At 36.2% G+C, this 18,693-nt stretch overlaps 1 protein-coding gene across 1 annotated transcript; it reads left to right on the forward strand.

Annotated features, from left to right (window-relative positions):
- Positions 1-9,689: 9,689 nt before the first annotated feature.
- Positions 9,690-17,648, forward strand: LOC108992532 (GDSL esterase/lipase At3g26430-like). Its single transcript, XM_018967131.2, has 5 exons — positions 9,690-10,020; positions 15,598-15,807; positions 15,889-16,058; positions 16,355-16,625; positions 17,218-17,648. The coding sequence occupies exons 1-5, from the start codon at positions 9,690-9,692 to the stop codon at positions 17,478-17,480; spliced, it is 1,245 nt and encodes a 414-aa protein (XP_018822676.1). The 3' UTR covers positions 17,481-17,648.
- The last annotated feature ends 1,045 nt before the right edge of the window (positions 17,649-18,693 follow it).

Genomic DNA, 18,693 nt, shown 5'->3' on the forward strand with positions numbered 1-18,693 from the left:
ACGTTACACAGGCCTTTTACTTTGTGTCATTGGACCTATTTACTAGGAATTTAAATGATCCTCTAGGGCCTGTGCCATGGAGAGATGTTTTGAGAGATGGAACTGTCCGAATTGATTCCCTATGCTTCTATATCTACTAATACCTCTTGTTTGTTGCGCATGTCTATCTTTAGTCAAGAAAATGCCTTTGCTATGAGAATAGTACTAACAACCTATTATTTGAGGAGTTATGCTATACAACCTCATACTATTCACTCAATCTCCGCACACCAACTATGACGCCCCCAAATTCCTCTCTGGATCGGACGGACATTTGAAGCGTCGAGACATGCAACACAAGTTTACTTGCCCCCGTTCATGACATATAAGATGCAATATTCCTAACATGCATCTAGCATTATGCAATATTCGCAGCGGATAATTTGTTTCTTCAGCAATACTATGCACCAAACTAAAATATCCCAAATACTTAAAACATACTTCATACATAATGACGTACTAAACGACTGAGATCACAATACTAGTTCAAAATGGTTGTGATCAAAAGCGTGTTGGAGATTGAACTCCACAAATACAAGTAGTAATGAGGTAACTACTGTACTACCATCTATGTCACACCATCGCTTAGTCGATCATTTCCAGTTGCCCGATTCTCGTCCTTCAGATCCTGTAACAAAATCTACCATTCGGGGGGAATGGTAGTTGGGACTACCACAGTGAGATTTGATTACAAATCTCAGCAAGTTAACAAGAAACTTCCACACAGGTTAATGATGCATGCATGGCAGTAAAAGCATGAATGCATAATCAAATCATAAGTAATCATAGCATAACTTGACATACAACATAACATAACTAGCATAACTTAAACTGAAACTGAAGCTTAGCATGAACGTGACTTGAAACATAACATGGACTTGAAACATAGCATGAACGTGAACATGCATAATTTGAACATGAACTTGAACATAACTTGAACCTGAGCATGACATAAATGTGAACTTGGAACATAACGTAAACGTGAACATAACATAACATGAACTTGAAACATATTATTGTCTCATGGGATTACCATGATTGTGTGAACGTAAACTTGAACATAACATAACGTGAAACATGACTTGAACGTGAAATGCATGAATTTTGGAATCTTATTCAATAGACTTAATCATTAAAGTATATGGGTGCTACACAGGTCCCCTTGAGCCGTGTGTCTCTGTCGATTACCGCAACACATCACAGGTTTCTATACCAGTTGTGAGTGCATTAATACGTACTCCACAGTTGTTAAGGCCCCACATATTCTACGTGTCACAATTACTGTGTCTCACGTAGTATATGCTCTACAGTTGTTGTGGCCCCATGACTTATTTGTTTGTGCCACACTTACTGTGGACACACGTAACATAATGTGTGGCACCATCGGTGTTAGTGCCTGGCGCGCTCCGGTGACCAGCTAATTAGGCCCCATTCGCAACCTGTTGACTGTACTTTGTCAACCCAGGGAATTTCACACCTATTTAGACACTCCAACGTGAACAAAGGAGTTCCACTAGGATATTACCCCATCCTAGCGCTTAGGGTCGTGATTGACATGAATAACTTAACTCGCATACATGACATTTTGTAATGTGGCGTAACATGAACGTGACATAAAAGACAGAAGTTCTGACGTAGCATAATATGACATGAGCGTAAGACGACAGACATGACATACTTTGAGATATAAATGTAACAGAGAACATTTCATAACATGTCATACATGTAATATGCAACATTTCGTAACATGGAATACCATATAACAGACAACATTTCTTAACATGACGTAACATGTGATAGTGAATATTACGTGACATGAAATACATGTAACAGATGTCATACTTAATTTAACATGACATACTTGTAATGTATAGCAATACGTGACATAATATCTTGTGTAACAAATGAATAATTCATGACAGAATAAATTCTGTGTAATAGATAAATATGTAATGACTTGGCATGACACATACGATAACATGCATACATACACTTTAGTTCCCTTACTTATCACTTATACACATTAAACTGATAGTAAGTTAAAAACTAACTTACCTCGATCTTCGCACTTCGAGACAAAATTCAACGAGAAACTAAAAGTAGTGATTTCTAAAAATTAGAACTTAATCACTAACAATTAGGAATATGGAGAAATATTAACTTAGAGTAAAATTACCATTTTACCCTCTACATGTGGGAAAATGACCATTTTACTCCTAACTTAAAGATTTTGCATCATAACTTCAAAAATCATCAAAATCTACATACCTTATGTAAATTTTGTCTTAAACTCAAATATCAATTAAGAAAAATTTAAAACTAAACACAACCATTAAAACTCTATAGGGCCGAAACTTACAAAGGCTATTTCCTTTGATTTTTTTTTTCAATTCTTTCAAATCTCAAAACTCATAATTAAACCAAAATTTTTCTTCTACTATACTCATAACATATTCCTAAGAATAATCATGTTTTGAATCATGAACAAAAGTCATCAAAATCACTAAAACCATACTTGAACTTTTTGGTTTCTCTTCTAAGTTCAAAACAGATTTTTGTTTCTAACTTGTTTTGATCAACCTCTTGATCCATGACTTATAAAGAAGTGATCTTCAAACCAAAATGTCACATGGTTTACAAAGGTGTCCTAAAATAGATCCAAACTTCAAACTCAAGATCACATGGTTAAACATCACCCAAAACATAAATTTAGCCAAGAACATCATCACTTTGACCTAACCAAATATCTCAATGCATAAAATTTCATATCTTCAAAACTAATATCAAATATCTTCAAAATAACATTCTAACATGTATATAAGATGCTTAGTATCTTTCAATAAAAATATCAAAGCCATTGGAATAAGATTAAACCATAAAAGATTTAACTTTCTAAAAACAGAAACTGTTTTTCCTCTTCCAGTTTCTAAGTTTCTAGATCTACGAAAATATTTCACCAAAACTTTTAATCATGCAACAAATCCAGAACCAATAATCATATACACATGTTAACAGTACTCCATAAAAATTTCGGACCAAGATCTATTCATTAGCTTGGTCAAAAACTCCAAAATATAACACACTCTCCAGTTTATCCCCTAGAATGATCTTTCTGTGGTCTAAACAACTTTTGAGCAACCAAATGATCTCCAAATGGAACAAATAAGATATCCACGTAAACTAGACTACAAAAGAAACAATTTTCGTGAAGGAAACGTTTTGAGGAAACACTTAAAAAAGCTTCGAAATAGGCATTCAAAAGAGGTAAGAACAACTGTCCGAGAGTGTCTTTTGTGTTCTATGAAGGAAAAGTGTAAAGGAGAGTTGCTTTTCGTGGGAAGTGGACTGAAGAGTCTCTTACACAAGTTATGGGAAGTGATAGGACTGAAGTAAAGGTTGAGTGTTGGCCTTTTCTTCTCATAAAAATCAGTCCAAGATCTTTTCTCAAAGTGTAGTGTAAGAGTGAAAGAGTGATGTGGCCCTTTAGCTTTGTACTTCTAGAACCTTCTAGGCCCTTCTTGTAAAGATCTGGCCAGCCAAGTGGGGGTACAAAACTTAGCCATGAAGCAATGCTAATGTGGTCAATTTCGTGGGCCTTAGTGGACTTAAACCGAATGGGCCTTAATTTTGGGGTTTAAAGAGGGTTTGGGTTGCTATCAAGCCCAAATCCAATAACACTTGGCCTGATCAAATTTTCAAGGTTAACAAGGTTGGATAATGGTGTTCTAACCCAAATTTGAAGGATTAATATCATGTGGAAGTGATTTAATCAAGTGATTAAACATAATACTAGAAATCGGATTAGAACAGGTTTAGAGGCCAACTTTAGGGTTTTGGGAAGCCGTTTAGGGTTTCAGTTTCAACCAAGCTTTTGGGCTTTCAATTGGATTCTCACCATTTAGGGTTTCACTAGGATTGAAACCCTTTTTGGTTCGGCACCATTTGGTTGAGCAGATGAAACAAAGTTTTGCTTAAGTGGCATGATTTCACACATTGATTCCTTCAAATCCATCAAACATTCCTCATGGTGCCAAGTGTCTAATATTAGTCACAAACTGTGGCTAAGATCTTGCCAAGTGTTCAAATAAAATTTCTCTAATCTAATTTGGACATTTCATACTGTGATTTTGAAACACTGCAATTGGTGCGCTTACTGAGATTACTATTCACTCAGAAAAAGTGAATCATAAACTTAACACTAAAAATTCCTAAATATTCATATTAACCTACAGTGAAAATCTTTTACTGAAATTCAACCTCGAAGTGCCTCTAAAAATAATTTCACAATTTCTAACAGACGTTTCGTCCGGAATTATGAAAATAGGCTATTCCACCATAAAATCCTAAATAATCCACTGAGTCTAATGGTATATACCATAATGCATTTTGACACTTCTAACCACCTCAAATAAATAAAACTCATATTTCTAGTATCATAGTGAGTGATAACACTAACTATGTTGACAGACTAAAACCTATGCGATTGGTCGATTCGTAAAAACTTGTGGAGTTTTTACGAGATTCCTGAAGTTAATAGAAATTCCACCAATGAATTTCTAACGGGCTATTACATCCCCATAGAACATGTATAAGAGTCTCTTCTTCTGCATTACACATAGGGCATCTCTTGTCAATTGTTATTTTTCTTTTGTACAGGTTTGCTTTTGTTGGCAACAGATTGTTTGCAGCTTTCCATAAGAAAAGTTTTGTCACACCTGGTACCTCAAGGTCCCAAATGTTCTTTCATATGTCACATTCTTTCTTCTCTGATGAACTCTCTCCTTTGCTTCTTTCTTTTAATTCCAAGTGCAAGAAATATGCACTTCTTACTGTGAAGAGACCTTTCTTGGCTAGCCCCCAAAGTATCTTGTCCTTTGCTCTACCTCTGCTCAAAGGCATACAAAGAATCTTTTCAGCTTCTTCCTCCGAGAATATGGTTCTTATTAATGATTCATTCCACTCTCCCTTCTGGCTGTCAATCAATTCTTCAACTTTGGCATCCTTCAGCAGTAGAGATACTGGGGACTGTACAACAAAAGAAGTGGGTCTAGGCAGCCATTTAGAGGCCCATACATTAATCTCCTTCCCATCTCCTACTTTCCACCTAAGTCCTTCTCTCAAGAGGTCTCTTGCAGACCATATGCTCCTCTATACCAGAGAAGGTTGTGCACCCAGTTTAGCCTCCATAAAATTCCCATATCTGAAGTACTTTTCTTTGAGTAACACTACTGCCAAGGATAATGGATATTTGGGTATCCTCCATCCTTGTTTGGCAAGGAGTGCAGCATTAAAGCTCTCTAGGTCCCGAAATCCCATTCCCCCTCTACCTTTCTGTATACTCATGTTTTCCCATTTCCTCCAAACCATTCCTCTCCCCTCTTGTTGATTTTCCTACCAGAACTTTGAGAGCATAGTGTTGATTTCCTTGCACAATTTAATTGGGATTTTAAAAACCCCCATGGTGAAAGTTGGGATAGACTGTAGAACAGATTTAATAAGTACTTCTTTCCCAGCTTGAGATAAGAATGTGTTTTTCCAGCTAGAGACTTTCTGCCATATCTTCTCCTTTAAGGTTCTAAAAGTGTTGAACTTTGATCTCCCTACCATAGCAGGAAGTCCAAGATATTTTTCATAAGTGCCACATACAAAGGAATTTCCAGCTTGCTTGATAGCTTGCTTATCTGTCAACTGAGTATTAGTTCTGAAAAAAACATAAGTTTTTCATCTATTAAGGAACTGTCCAGAGGCCTTTTCATAAACCAGTAGAATTTCTTGGATTTTCCTCCATTCTCCAATATTAGCTCTTCCAAATAAGATACAGTCATCTGCAAACAACAGATGATTGATGCTAGTTCCTCCTCCAGCCACTTGTACCCCTCTTATGAGCTTACTCTTCTCATAATGATCAAGCAAACTGCTCAGTCCCTCAGCACAGACAATGAATAAATAAGGTGACAAAGGGTCACCTTGTCTCAAGCCTCTCGATGGCAGAAATTTATGGCCTGGTACCACATTGATCAAAACTCAGTATGAAACAGATTTAACACATTTCATCACCAAATCTGTCCACAGTTTATAGAAACCAAGTTTAGTCAAAACAGCCTCCAAAAAATCCCACTCCACACGATCAAATGCCTTAGACATATCTAGCTTCATGGCCATACTTCCTACTTTACCTTTCTTTCTACTCTTCATGGAATGCAATAACTCGTATGCTACCAAGACATTATCATTAATAAGTCTACCAGGCAGGAAAGCACTTTGTGAGGGGGAAATAACCTCAGATAAAACAAGTTTGAATCTGTTGGAGATGGCTTTTGAGACTATTTTATACATTACATTACACAGACTTATAGGTCTGTATTCAGTAACTTTTTTGGGTTTCACAGTTTTAGGGATCAATGCTAAATAGGTAAAATTGAGGCAAGGATCAATAGGGTTACCATTCAGTATATCAAGTGCAGCTCTACACACTTCCTCAGAAACAACACCCCAATGGTTTTGGTAGAAACATGGTCCAAAACCATTTGGGCCAGGGGCTTTTAACGGGGCCATTTGTTTCACAGCTTCCTCCACTTCTACTGATGTGAATCTTCTTGACAACCTTTCATTCATTTCAATAGTCACCTTCTCACTCATTCCCACCAGACATTTATCAATCTCTTCCTGGCTTGGGTTAGTGGTTTGAAACAAATTGCCAAAAAACCTTCTAAAGGTTTCTTCCACTTTCTGAAAACCAATAAAATTCCTGTTGTTTTCATCTTCCACTTCATTAATAAAATTCCTTTTCCTTCTCTCCTTGGCACAAGCATGGAAATACTTAGTATTTCTATCTCTATGCTTATACCAGTTCCTCTTTGCACGTTGCTTCCACCAAAGATCCTCTATCTCTAGTGCTAGGTGCAACTCTTTAGTGACTTTTCTGATTTCCTCCACATTACTCCCATTTTCCATAGCTTGTAAATTCTGTAAGATCTTGGTTTTTTCCTCTACTTCCTGCCCTTGCCTTTGGTTTCTGTTTTTATTCCACCTCAAAAGAGCTTTCCTGCTATTATTCAGTAACCCAGTAACCTTTGAGGAACCTGTCCAGGCCTCTTTTAATATCACTTCACATTCCTCATCTAAGGCCCAACAAGCCTCATATTTGAAACCCTTTTTCCTTTGCCTGTCCTGCATCCTTGTTGAAGGATTCTACACATTAATATGGACTAGTAGTGGCTTATGATCAGAAGTTCTAGCCACTAACACTTCCACCCATGTATCAGAATAAAAGTTCATCCATTGAGGGTTCGCCACGGCTCTATCAAGCCTTTCTTTAGTAAATGTTGCATCTGTATGGGAGTTGCTCCAAGTGTACTTGTCACCCCTCCATCCCAAATCAAATAGGTTTCCATCTCTCATTAATTCTCTAAACATTTCCATTTGGTTTTCAGGTCTAGCTTTTCCTCCCCACTTCTCATCATTAGTTATAATCTCGTTGAAGTCCCCTACTATGCACCAGCCTTCATTGCCACTGGGTTTCATGGATTTAAGCAAACTCCATGCCTCTTTCCTCTTAACAGTTTCAGGTGGGCTATAGAAACAGGTTAACAACCATTGAGGTTCCTTTTTCCCTCCTATCCATGCATTGATATGCCTTTGAGAATAGTTTACAATTTCCAATTGTACTTCATCATTCCACAACAGAGCCAAACCTCCCCTTTACCAACTGCCTCCACTCCGAAACATCCATCACACCTAAGTCTTCTCCTTATTCTATCACATTTCTTATTATTGAGCTTAGTTTCCATGATGAAAACTATGTTGGGTTTTGACTTCTCTGCCATAGAGCAGAGATCTTGAACTGTCCGAGAGTTCCCCAACCCTCGGCAGTTCCAACTCAAGAGTTTCATGATGATTGGCGGGGCTGCATCACAGCCTCCACCACTTCAGTAGGTTTATCAACCACCTCATACCCTTTCCTTCTCTTGCATAACTTGGTACCACCCATGCCCTCCACCATAGCTCCAGCCCTTTTCTTTTGTGTTGTCTTTGTTGAATCTGCCCCTTCTGGTTTGTGTTTATCTCGAGCCCTCCTTTTCCAGACCCTCCTCTTATCTACCTCCTTGTTTACCACCAGGATGCTTTCTTCCTCTACTTCTTTCTCATGGTTTTCCTCCCCCACCATGGACTCGAATTGCACTTCAACTTCCTGCAAGTTTTTGTCTCCCTTATCAATGAGTTCAACTTGTTTGATCTATCCTGCCTCTAAGAATCTGTCTCCCACTAACACCCCTCCCTCCTTTGATTTTTTACTTACCCCATTTTCACTCTCCAGGCTCTTTTCACTCTCTCTTGACTCTTCCTCAGTACTTTCCCTTTCCCTCCTGCCCTCTTCTACTGTTTCCCTCCCTTTTACTCCGTCTTGAGTTAAGTTTTCTTTTTCATTTCTCCATCTACTTCCTTCTTCATTACTCCTATAACTATTGTTAAGCAGCCCGTTTTTTTGAGATTGTGCTGCCCTCATCCATTGGCCATACTGGTTTCCTTCTCTCGAGTTCCCCTCCCCTTTGCATCCAGAAGTGTCATGGTATATGCATCCACATGAGAAGCATATTCTTGGCATCTTCTCATAGCTAAAGGGAACCTAGACATTGTTTCCCTTAACTGTGAGTGTTCTTCCTCTTGCCAAGGGCTGAGTTATATCCATGTGGATTTGAACTCTCAGAAACTTCCCCCATCCACTGCCATCTTCCTGCACATCTACCTTCTCCACCCTTCCCACCGTGTCCCCTATTTGCTTTCCTCTCCTCTCTGTCATGCATGATAGTGGTAAGTTGTGAAATCTCACCCAAAAGCTCTCTGAGTGAAACTCAATTTGTTTGAGTGGAGTGTTCCCTTCAAACTCTTTTAAGACCAGCATCTGGTTGTTAAACAACCATGGTCTTCTGGACCATACTCTTTGTTTGTCAGTAATATTATCAAACGCAATAGCGAAAACATTTGGACTTACCTCAGTAAACACAGCCTCTTTACTGATTCTCCAGATTTTGCCTAATGTGGTTTCCAGCATTTCCTTGTTGATCAGCCTTGCCGAATAGAGTTTTGCCATTAGGGACCTCTGTTCCTTCTTTCTCAGCTCCTCTGGTACATCATCATCATCAATGTTGATCTCATTTCTTTCCTCATCAAGTAGTCTCAACTCATTCCATTTTTCTTCCAAATCTTCCATTCCTCTGTAACAGGCACTAGAGTTCCCCCAGAAATGGTGTCACCTGGTTTTTTTTTTCACTCTTTCTGTCGTAGTTTGCGACCTCCTTTGACACTTAGCGGCTGTTAACAGCCAGAGCAACCCACCTCGCACTGCTGGGACCACCTCCAAATTCCTTTCCTATCGTTATAACCGCCTCTCACATTCCACTCACGAAAACTCACTACTCCACCTCTTTTCAGAGAGAAAAGAGTGGATACTCATTCATGTATCTTTGTCTTAAATTGCGTGTAGATAATGATGTATTTTTAGATATTTTTTAAATAGTAATAAAAAAATAATAAAAAGATAATGATAAAATATTAAATAATATTAGATAATAATAAAAAATATATAAAAAATAATAAAAAAATAATTAACAATAATAAAGTATTCTGAAAATACTTCTCAGAAGGTCTCCATGCTCTTTGTCCCATTCTTCCCTCTTATCTCTGGCATAGAGAGCTACAGCCATCCTTATCTTTACTTTCATCTCTCTCTCTCACCGACAGAAATGGAACCCCATTGGCTTGTCATTTTTAGCCTTGCACTCTCACTGACATCGCTTGGAAAGCCAGTTCTTTCTTCAACTCACTGTGATTTTCCAGCCATCTTCAACTTCGGAGACTCGAATTCGGACACCGGAGGTTTGTCGGCAGCATTTGGGCAAGCTGCTGCCCCACATGGAGAGTCCTACTTCCATGGCCCAGCCGGACGGTATTGTGATGGCCGTCTGGTCATTGATTTCATAGGTAAATTACTCCATTTTGCTTTTCTCACTTGCTCTTTTAAATTGTCCAATGCGATCCTTTTCCCTTAACTACCATTTCCATATTTCCTGCTAAAACTGAAAAAAAAAAAAAATTATTAAAAAAAAAGAAAAAATGCCTTTTATATGCACTTTCTTAATATTGCAGCTACTAATATTGGAGAGTTATATTGTGGTTCCTCTTAGAATCTTTTGGAATACGATGTTCAATCCGAATTATTTGTCGTTCTGTTCTCTAGCTTTACATTTACATTTCTCAAAAAGTTGGAAATAGAGAAAGAGTGGATCTACAGCCACACATGGGATCCGACGATAGTGCATTTTGTTTTTTAATTTTTTTTAATTTTTAAATATATTTTTTTAAAAAATAAAAATTCACAATTTTATTAAAAAAATATTTTTTTAATTACTAAATAAATAAATAAATAAAACCCTCGGGAGCCATCGGAGCCCACGTGTGACTTTAGCATTTAGTGGCAGATTAAGGGGAAAGGGTGGGGCGACTGCATTGCCAATGTCTTTTTCAAACGTCCTCATTCGTCCCTTAAAAATATAAAATATAAAATATTAAATATTAAAGCGGAACGTACAAGGAAGAGTGAAGCCATCATCTGTAATTTTCTATCTTTTGTTTTTATAAAAGTGCATCGTATGTTCTAAATTGATAAATATTATGATCTTTTATTATATTTATAATATTTTTATATTATATATATAGCTCAATATTATCCTATGAAAAAGAAGAATCAATATTTTCTAGACCTATCCTCCAAGTCCAAGTGAATGGTTGTGGTCTTGTGGATAGGATTAATAATATTCCTACACGAGAATAGTTTTTCATCTACGGTCTAAACTTCTTTTCAACTTCTTCCCTGATCATTTAAAACTTTTTTACTTTTTTTATTAAAATATATTATTTTAATATAAAACACATCAATTTAAATTTAAGTCTGATGTTTAGCTGAGTTGAGATGAATTAAATTCTTTATAAATATAGTAAGTTCAGATAGTGGAGTGTGTTTTGTAAGAGTTACCTAATATGAGTTTAGATGTGTTTGAATGTTAAAATGAGTTTAAATATATTTATAGAAAATTAGGTCCCATGTGTAAATATGTATTAAGTTGAAAAAAGTCGTGTAAAGAGATTTTGAGTTGGGATGAGTTTAGTAATTTAAAAGTTGAGTATTTAGATGTTAGACTTAATTTAAAATTAAATTGAACTGAATTGATTTTAACTGAATTTAACTTCCAAACGGAACTTAGACTCACACTTTTACAAATATTATTAAAATGCATTATTTTAATATAAGACCCACACTTTAATGAAAACCTATAAAACTTTCAACTACTACATTTCTTCATTATTCATAAAAAACCTTCTCAACGTTTAACGTTCAAACATCACCTTAGTTTTGCTTATTGAGGTTTCTCTTGGGGCAGAGACTGATCACCATTTAAAAACAGGCAAACATATAAGCCGAAGAAGCCGACGAATGTGCGTAAGAACTGTAAACTTTGGTGGAAAAAAAAAAAAAAACAATTTGAAATAGATAGTGTTCAGAGAAACTTGGATAGGTAATGAAAAATAACAGCTCCAAGTTCCAACCATAGGAAATGAAAGCAAAAAGGTTTGTTTAGGCACGAGAGTGAATGTAACGCCCCGGTCCCGCACGGGTCGGAGAGTTACTTTCTAACACTTAAACTCACATTTCAACAATATAAAAATATACTCCAAATTCTCAATATCATATAGAAAATTCGATTAAATCTAATTTCCTCAATATAATCAATTTTCCAAAATACCAAATCATTATAACACAATAAAACTTCTTAATAAAATCGACAATACTCATAAAAAAACTTCCTATGCTTGAACCACCACACTTAAAACATCTCACCCAATGCCTCATAATCTTGATCCTCAGCTGAACCATCATAATATCTGAAAAATATTGTGGAGATAAGGGGGTGAGTTATCAACAACTTAGTAAGCAGAGAGCATATACTAGCATGTAAACATGATGAGCATTTATAACATTTGATAAGCCGAACAAAATATTTACTTTCAGAATGTAGAACCAAAACTTTGTACAAAAACATTAGAGCGAAATTTCCAGAAAAATAAACTTATTCCAAAAAGAGAATCTGTTGGCATTTCTAAACTGAAACATTATAATCATATCATCGTTTAATATCACATTTGGACAATACCATGTTTAACCCCCGTGGTAGGGTTATAAACCACCATTATACCCGTAGCTGGGCCATATTCCATGTTTCACCCCCTTGGTAGGGTTATAAACCACCATTATACTCGTGGCTAGGCCTTAACAGAAACAGAACAGATTTCATCGAAAATCCGATTACAATCATATACAGAATCAGAATTTCATGCCAAGATTTTCAGATGACACATCATTTCAAAACAAAATACGGAAAAGTTTCAGATCATTTCACATGTTTGAGATAAACATAAACAAAATATTCTCATTTGTTCATAACAAAACTTCTAGATTTTCATATTCGCTCTTTTACATAGTTCAGAAATAAAGTGCACGAAACTAGCTCATGTCTACTACACCAGTCATGACAGAAAAACACTTTCTCTTATATAGAATTTATGCATATGCAGAATAAACATCTGAGGTTGTTTTCAGATCATCTCTTTTCAAAAAAAAATAAACACATTTATTCTCAAAGTCAACCTCATTTTATTTGTTTTATGCAAAACTAGTATATGAATCCCGCTTACCTGGACAACTTAGCTTTTCAGAATTTTCTTCAAAAAGTCGAGTTGATTATAAATCGTCACCTATAAAAATAATCACACAATTTTCGTAAGTTTTCAATCAATCCCGGATTTCGATATTTAAGCCTAAACTTCTAAAATAATATATTTTAATATCTCAAAACTTAAAACCCTCATAATCCCAAAATATATCATCACTTCTTAAAAATCACCAATATCCACCATGACCCACATCAAACTCAAAACACCAATATTTAAACCGGAAACAGCCAACAAATTTCAAAGCATAAACCAATCTCACACAAACAATTCCATCATCCAATCCAACCGACCCCCTTACACCTCGGACTCAGTCCGGCACAGCCAACAAATTCACAGTAAAAAGGAATTAGCACAAAAATATATTTAAATCTCAAAAGTTCTTTGGAAAAAATACTTACAATGTTATAATATAATTTTTGAAAGATCACGAAGGTGCTAGAAGCGGCAAGCAGCAACAAAACAGTGCGAAATGCACTATGGCCGTGGGTCTCAAAAACCCACTTTTGAACGGGTGTAAATGAAGACTCGAGATTGATAGGGTAGGGCTTAGAGATGTCGGTGAAGTTAGTGGTTGTGGTGGTTGGCCGTGGATGGCGGCGTGGGCGGCAGTTTAAGGCCAAAATGCTCAAATCGGAGATGAAGATAGATGGGGCTTCACCAGTGACAGATCGGAGCCAAGGATGGGTGCATTAGGTTGCTAGAAGGTCGATGATGATGTGGTGAGAAGATGGTGGCCGGAGGTGGCGCGACGGCGGCGCGCGAGCACAAGGAACGCCGCGACATAGCGTTGCGCGTAGGGGCAGACGGCGACGCTAGAGGGGTTGAGATTGAAGGGAGGTGGTCGCCGGAGGGTGGGGAAGGTCGTGGGCTGGGCGGTGTCGCCGGACGAAGGCGCATGGCAGCGGGCTGGGGAGGAGACACAATGCACGGGGAGAGAGGAAGAGAAGTCGCGCACGGGAGGGAGTAGTTCCGGAAAAGGGAAAGAAAAAAAAAAGAAAGAAGAAAAAGTGAAAAGAGAAAAAGAAAGTGGAAAAGAAAAATGAAGGGAAATAAATGAGGTCTAAAACTCACAACTTGAGTCACAAAATTCCAACGAAAAAATTATTTCAACACAACAGTTTTAAATAAAATAAATTTAAACACAGTGACTAAGTAAAATAAAATAATTAAATCCAACAATACAATAATTTTAAAACCCACAAACTAATTTAAATTAAGAGAAATTTAAATGCATAACAATTATTAATATTAAGGAAACATGTCAAATTTAATTTTCACAAATTAATAAAAATCATAAAAATAAATCCACTAAAATCTAAAAAATTAAAACAAGAGAATCAATTTTTAAATTAATAAAAAATAATCTTTCAATTAAAAAATACATTAAAATACGGGGTATTACAGTGAACTCACGATTAGGCAACATAAGAAAATAAAAAAGCTACGATTAAATCATGCAATTACTTTGAGCATTTATTTCCACGTACTTATTTCTTGTCTTTTTTTTTGAAAGATGCGTCTATCACGTGCCATCTTTTGTTAAAAAGAATAAACTTAAAAAAAAATAAAAATAAAAAAAATTTAAAAATATTAAAATTGAAAAAAAAATGGTGTGCAGAGGTTGGGATTGTGTAGCATTGCTTTTTTTGTTAAGAGAGGGTTTTTCCACGGGTATAAAACAGTGTTTTAAATTTCGTATCGTACTGGCCGGTAAGGTTGAAATTTTTCGTTTCGGCCGTCTGGCCGGTACAGGTATTATATCTGTTTCGTACTGGTTAAAATACCGGCCGTACCGGCTAGTACCGGCCATTTCGGACTAAATTTCGGCCTGTACCGGCCTATATTTCGACCGATACCGGCCGGTACTGGCCGATATTTCGGCCTGTATGTTTTTTTTTTTTTATCGTTTTTTCAAACTACAAACTTATTTTTTAACCCCTAATTTAGACTAGACTATTTATAATTTATATATATATGTATTTATATATAATTTATTTATATATAGACTATTATTTTGAAATATAATTTTTATATATATTTATATATATAATTTATTTATATATCGACTATCTCTAAACGTTATCCCGAAACGCTATCCCGACACGGTACCGTTATCGAAATATTTCGTTCCAATGCCTTGACTGGTACGACGTCCGGTACGGTATTCAAAATATTGGTATAAAATCACGTGCCATTCTTTTTGGTCCATTTGAGGGTAGTTAGTGGAAATACAGTATTTTTGTATTATTATAGTTTGTCTTTTAGTTGTGTTAGAGGGCTCTCACGGATAAAACAGAGCATGAGTATAGCTCCAACCAAAGCTACGTGAAAACGAAAACAGTTTGTTTGTACATTAGTTGGAACTATTTGGTAAAGATATTGAAGCTTCGGTCTATTTTAAGAAGAAAAACTCAGTTTTTTTTTTTTTAATTTGAAAAAAAAAAAAAGAAATTTACATATTTTCATTTGAGCTTTGTTTAAATTGGGTCGGAAAAAGGGATAAACAATGTCCCGCGTGAGAGTTGATTAATGTGAAATTACTATTTATTCTAAAAATTTAAACTGATAGAAAGGTAGATATAATTATTTATATTTGTCTTAACATTTTTCCTCACGTGTGAGTCAGAGTTCCTCTTAATAAGTGGGTTTAACAAGTGAAATTGGTGAAATGTAGAATCATGATTCGAATTTAGCACCTCTGCTTTGATAACATGTGAAATCATTATTTATCTAAAAAATTAAGGCTGATAAGAAGTTTGGTATTCGCAGCTGAGAGCTTGGGATTGCCATATTTGAATGCTTACCTTGATGCTGTGGGATCGAACTTCACGCATGGGGCCAACTTTGCCACTGCTGGCTCCACCGTTAGGCCCCAAAACACAACCCTTCATCAAAGTGGTTTTAGTCCTTTCTCTTTGAATGTTCAGTGGTATCAATTCAACGACTTCCATCGTAGAACACAAGTCTTTCGCAGTAGAGGTAACATTTTCCTTTACCACATTGACTTTCCATTTTTGTACTAAATTGCTTTTTTAAAGTGTATTTTCGTGCTTTTTGTAGAATGGGTTTTCCAGGAACTATTGCCCAAGCAGGAACATTTTTCTCGTGCTTTATACACATTCGATATTGGTCAGAATGACTTGACGGCAGGTTACTTCCTCAATATGTCAACCGATCAAGTTAGAGCATATGTTCCTGATGTCTTGGCTCAGTTCACAGACATTGTTAAGGTGCATATGTTAGAATAAGTTATGCTACATGTTGTGTTCATATTCCACTATGTTGACGTAGCATTGCCTATTAACCAATTAATTTTTTCTTGAATAAAAAAAGAGTTGATCCAAGGATTATGGAGCACCATATCAACGTGATGAGATAAAAATGAGGGAAGTCCAGTACTTAACAAAAACACCATGTTCTAATATTGAAACCATGTAATTTAAGAAACTAAGTAAACAAAATTTTGCTCATATTTATGTTAGTTCTCCATTCTAAGTAAAAAACTGTTGAGTGCTTGCATTTCCAGGATATTTATGGTCAAGGAGGCAGGTCGTTTTGGATACATAATACTGGTCCCGTTGGTTGTTTGCCTTATATCTTGGATCGTCTCAAGATCACAGCTGCACAAGTGGACAAGGCTGGATGTGCCACTCCATTCAACGATGTGGCTCAATATTTTAATCGGAAGTTAAAACAGGTTGTGGTCCAACTTCGGAAGGATCTTCCTCTGGCTGCGATCACCTATGTCGATGTTTACTCAGTGAAGTACTCTCTCATTAGTCAAGCAAAGAAACATGGTACGTAAGACCTCCATCCATCATTTATCAGCACTCTTGAGTTCTTTGGCCATCGTGCTGATGATTGGTAACTATACTTTGCAAATCTCAAACTATTAAAAGTATTCTCCTTAACACGGTAAATTGCAAAAACTGTCTTGACTATGTCGTGATACCCATTTTTCATTCCTCTTATGTGTCAAAATTAGACGATGGTATTATTTGTCAGTTTTTAGGAGCATGTGACTGTAATGCATCGGTTTGATACTTTGATGTAAAGTGCAAAACTGCTGATAGTTTGAGATGCAAACTGCAAAAATACATTTCTGCTAATTTTTTAAATTTAAATAAATTATGGTCCAGCTTTTCTAGACTGCCGGAATCAGTGTCCCAATTGGTAAGGGTGCTACCTCTTATCTGGTCCCTTAGGCTTTGCACCCGGTAATATCGTTTGAAGTAAAATGAATGGAACTCTTGTGTTAGTCACAGCATGAGAATTCAAATATGACACCACTTCAACTGGCAATCACGTCAAACTTAAGTAAATGCTTTTAGTATTCCTATAAATTTCTCTGTTTATAGCAGCATATATAAAGATGACGTGCATTTGCAGGGTTTGAGGAGTCATTGAGAGCATGTTGTGGCCATGGTGGGAAGTATAACTACAACATGCATTTGGGATGTGGGGGAAAGATAAAGGTGCATGGAAAAGAGGTTTTGGTGGGGAAGCCCTGCAAAGATCCAGCAGCTTGGATAAACTGGGATGGCGTCCACTACACTCAGGCTGCTAACAAATGGGTTTTTGATCAAATAGTCGGTGGTTCTTTCTCTGATCCCCCAATTCCTTTAAAACAGGCATGCCATAGGTATTCATGATGATTTATATTATGTGCCTATTCTTCCTCGTTTCCATTGGAACCGGCTTATTTCCTTTTGGATTTTCACCATTTACAACGTACGTAATTATTTTTCTATGAATGCATGACTGTTTTACTTTCAATAAGGTGGATCTCATGAAGTCCAGCAAACTTGCCATTTTTACAATTTTTATTCTAAGTTCAATCTAAACTTTACCTAACATATTTACAACTCTATTGAATTAAGTCTTATAATAAGAACTAGTTAGGAACTTAGGAGGCCACGTGCAAGACACGTGTTTGATTCCCCATGTTCAATTATTTTAAAATTTAAACAGATTTTTTTTTTTAATATCTTATTGGAACGGAAAGAAAAAAAAACTAAAAGCCTGTCTTGAATGTCAATAAATAAGCCAGCCAATGGTTGTTCAACTTTGAATAGTATACACACCTGACACCACCACAAGTTCCCTTGTATTGGATTTGCATGCAAGTAGATTTTAAAGTGAAGCCCCATAAGGTCATTAGATTCTAGCATTTTAAAACAATATAAGATTAGAGCACGGGTTCTATTAAAGTTGATTGAATTAATATTTGCATGGCAAAAAAAAAAAAAAAAAAAAAAAGAATTATTCTATTATCAAGTCAGTGTTTAGAGCACACCATACACATCAGTTAAAAATTGAGCAATATTATGTACTAGATGTAATATATCCAACAAAATATGAACATATTTCATAACTTCACATAATAACATATATCCAAAAGTTATAGTACTTATCTAAAAGGTTTGTAACTACATAAGTACTGGAGACAACACTCCTTAAATATAGTCTGAAAATAGAACTACTATACTAAAGTGTTGTGCTGCTCATCACAACTTTGCTATAATCTCAAAAATCGCATCCAGAAACTGGAAAATCGTAGTTATTAGTTATTTGTCGTCTCATTGTGGACTAGTCAATCTTGTCTAGTCCTCTGGTGCGAGTTCTCTATATCGTGACACATCGTCTACCATTTTGAGAGGAATGGTAGTTGAGACTACCAAGTAAGATTTGTTTACAAAATCTCAGCAAGTAAACTACCAAGTTGCCAACAGTATAAAGATGCATGCATGTCAATAAAATGACATGAATGCATTGTGACATGAATATGAATATGCATGACATGACTTGGCAAATAGCATGACATGACTTGACATGAGCTGAAACTTGACATGAACTGAAACTGAA

The sequence above is a fragment of the Juglans regia genome, chromosome 4 (assembly GCF_001411555.2).
Source record: "Juglans regia cultivar Chandler chromosome 4, Walnut 2.0, whole genome shotgun sequence".
NCBI classification, from domain to species: Eukaryota; Viridiplantae; Streptophyta; class Magnoliopsida; order Fagales; family Juglandaceae; genus Juglans; species Juglans regia.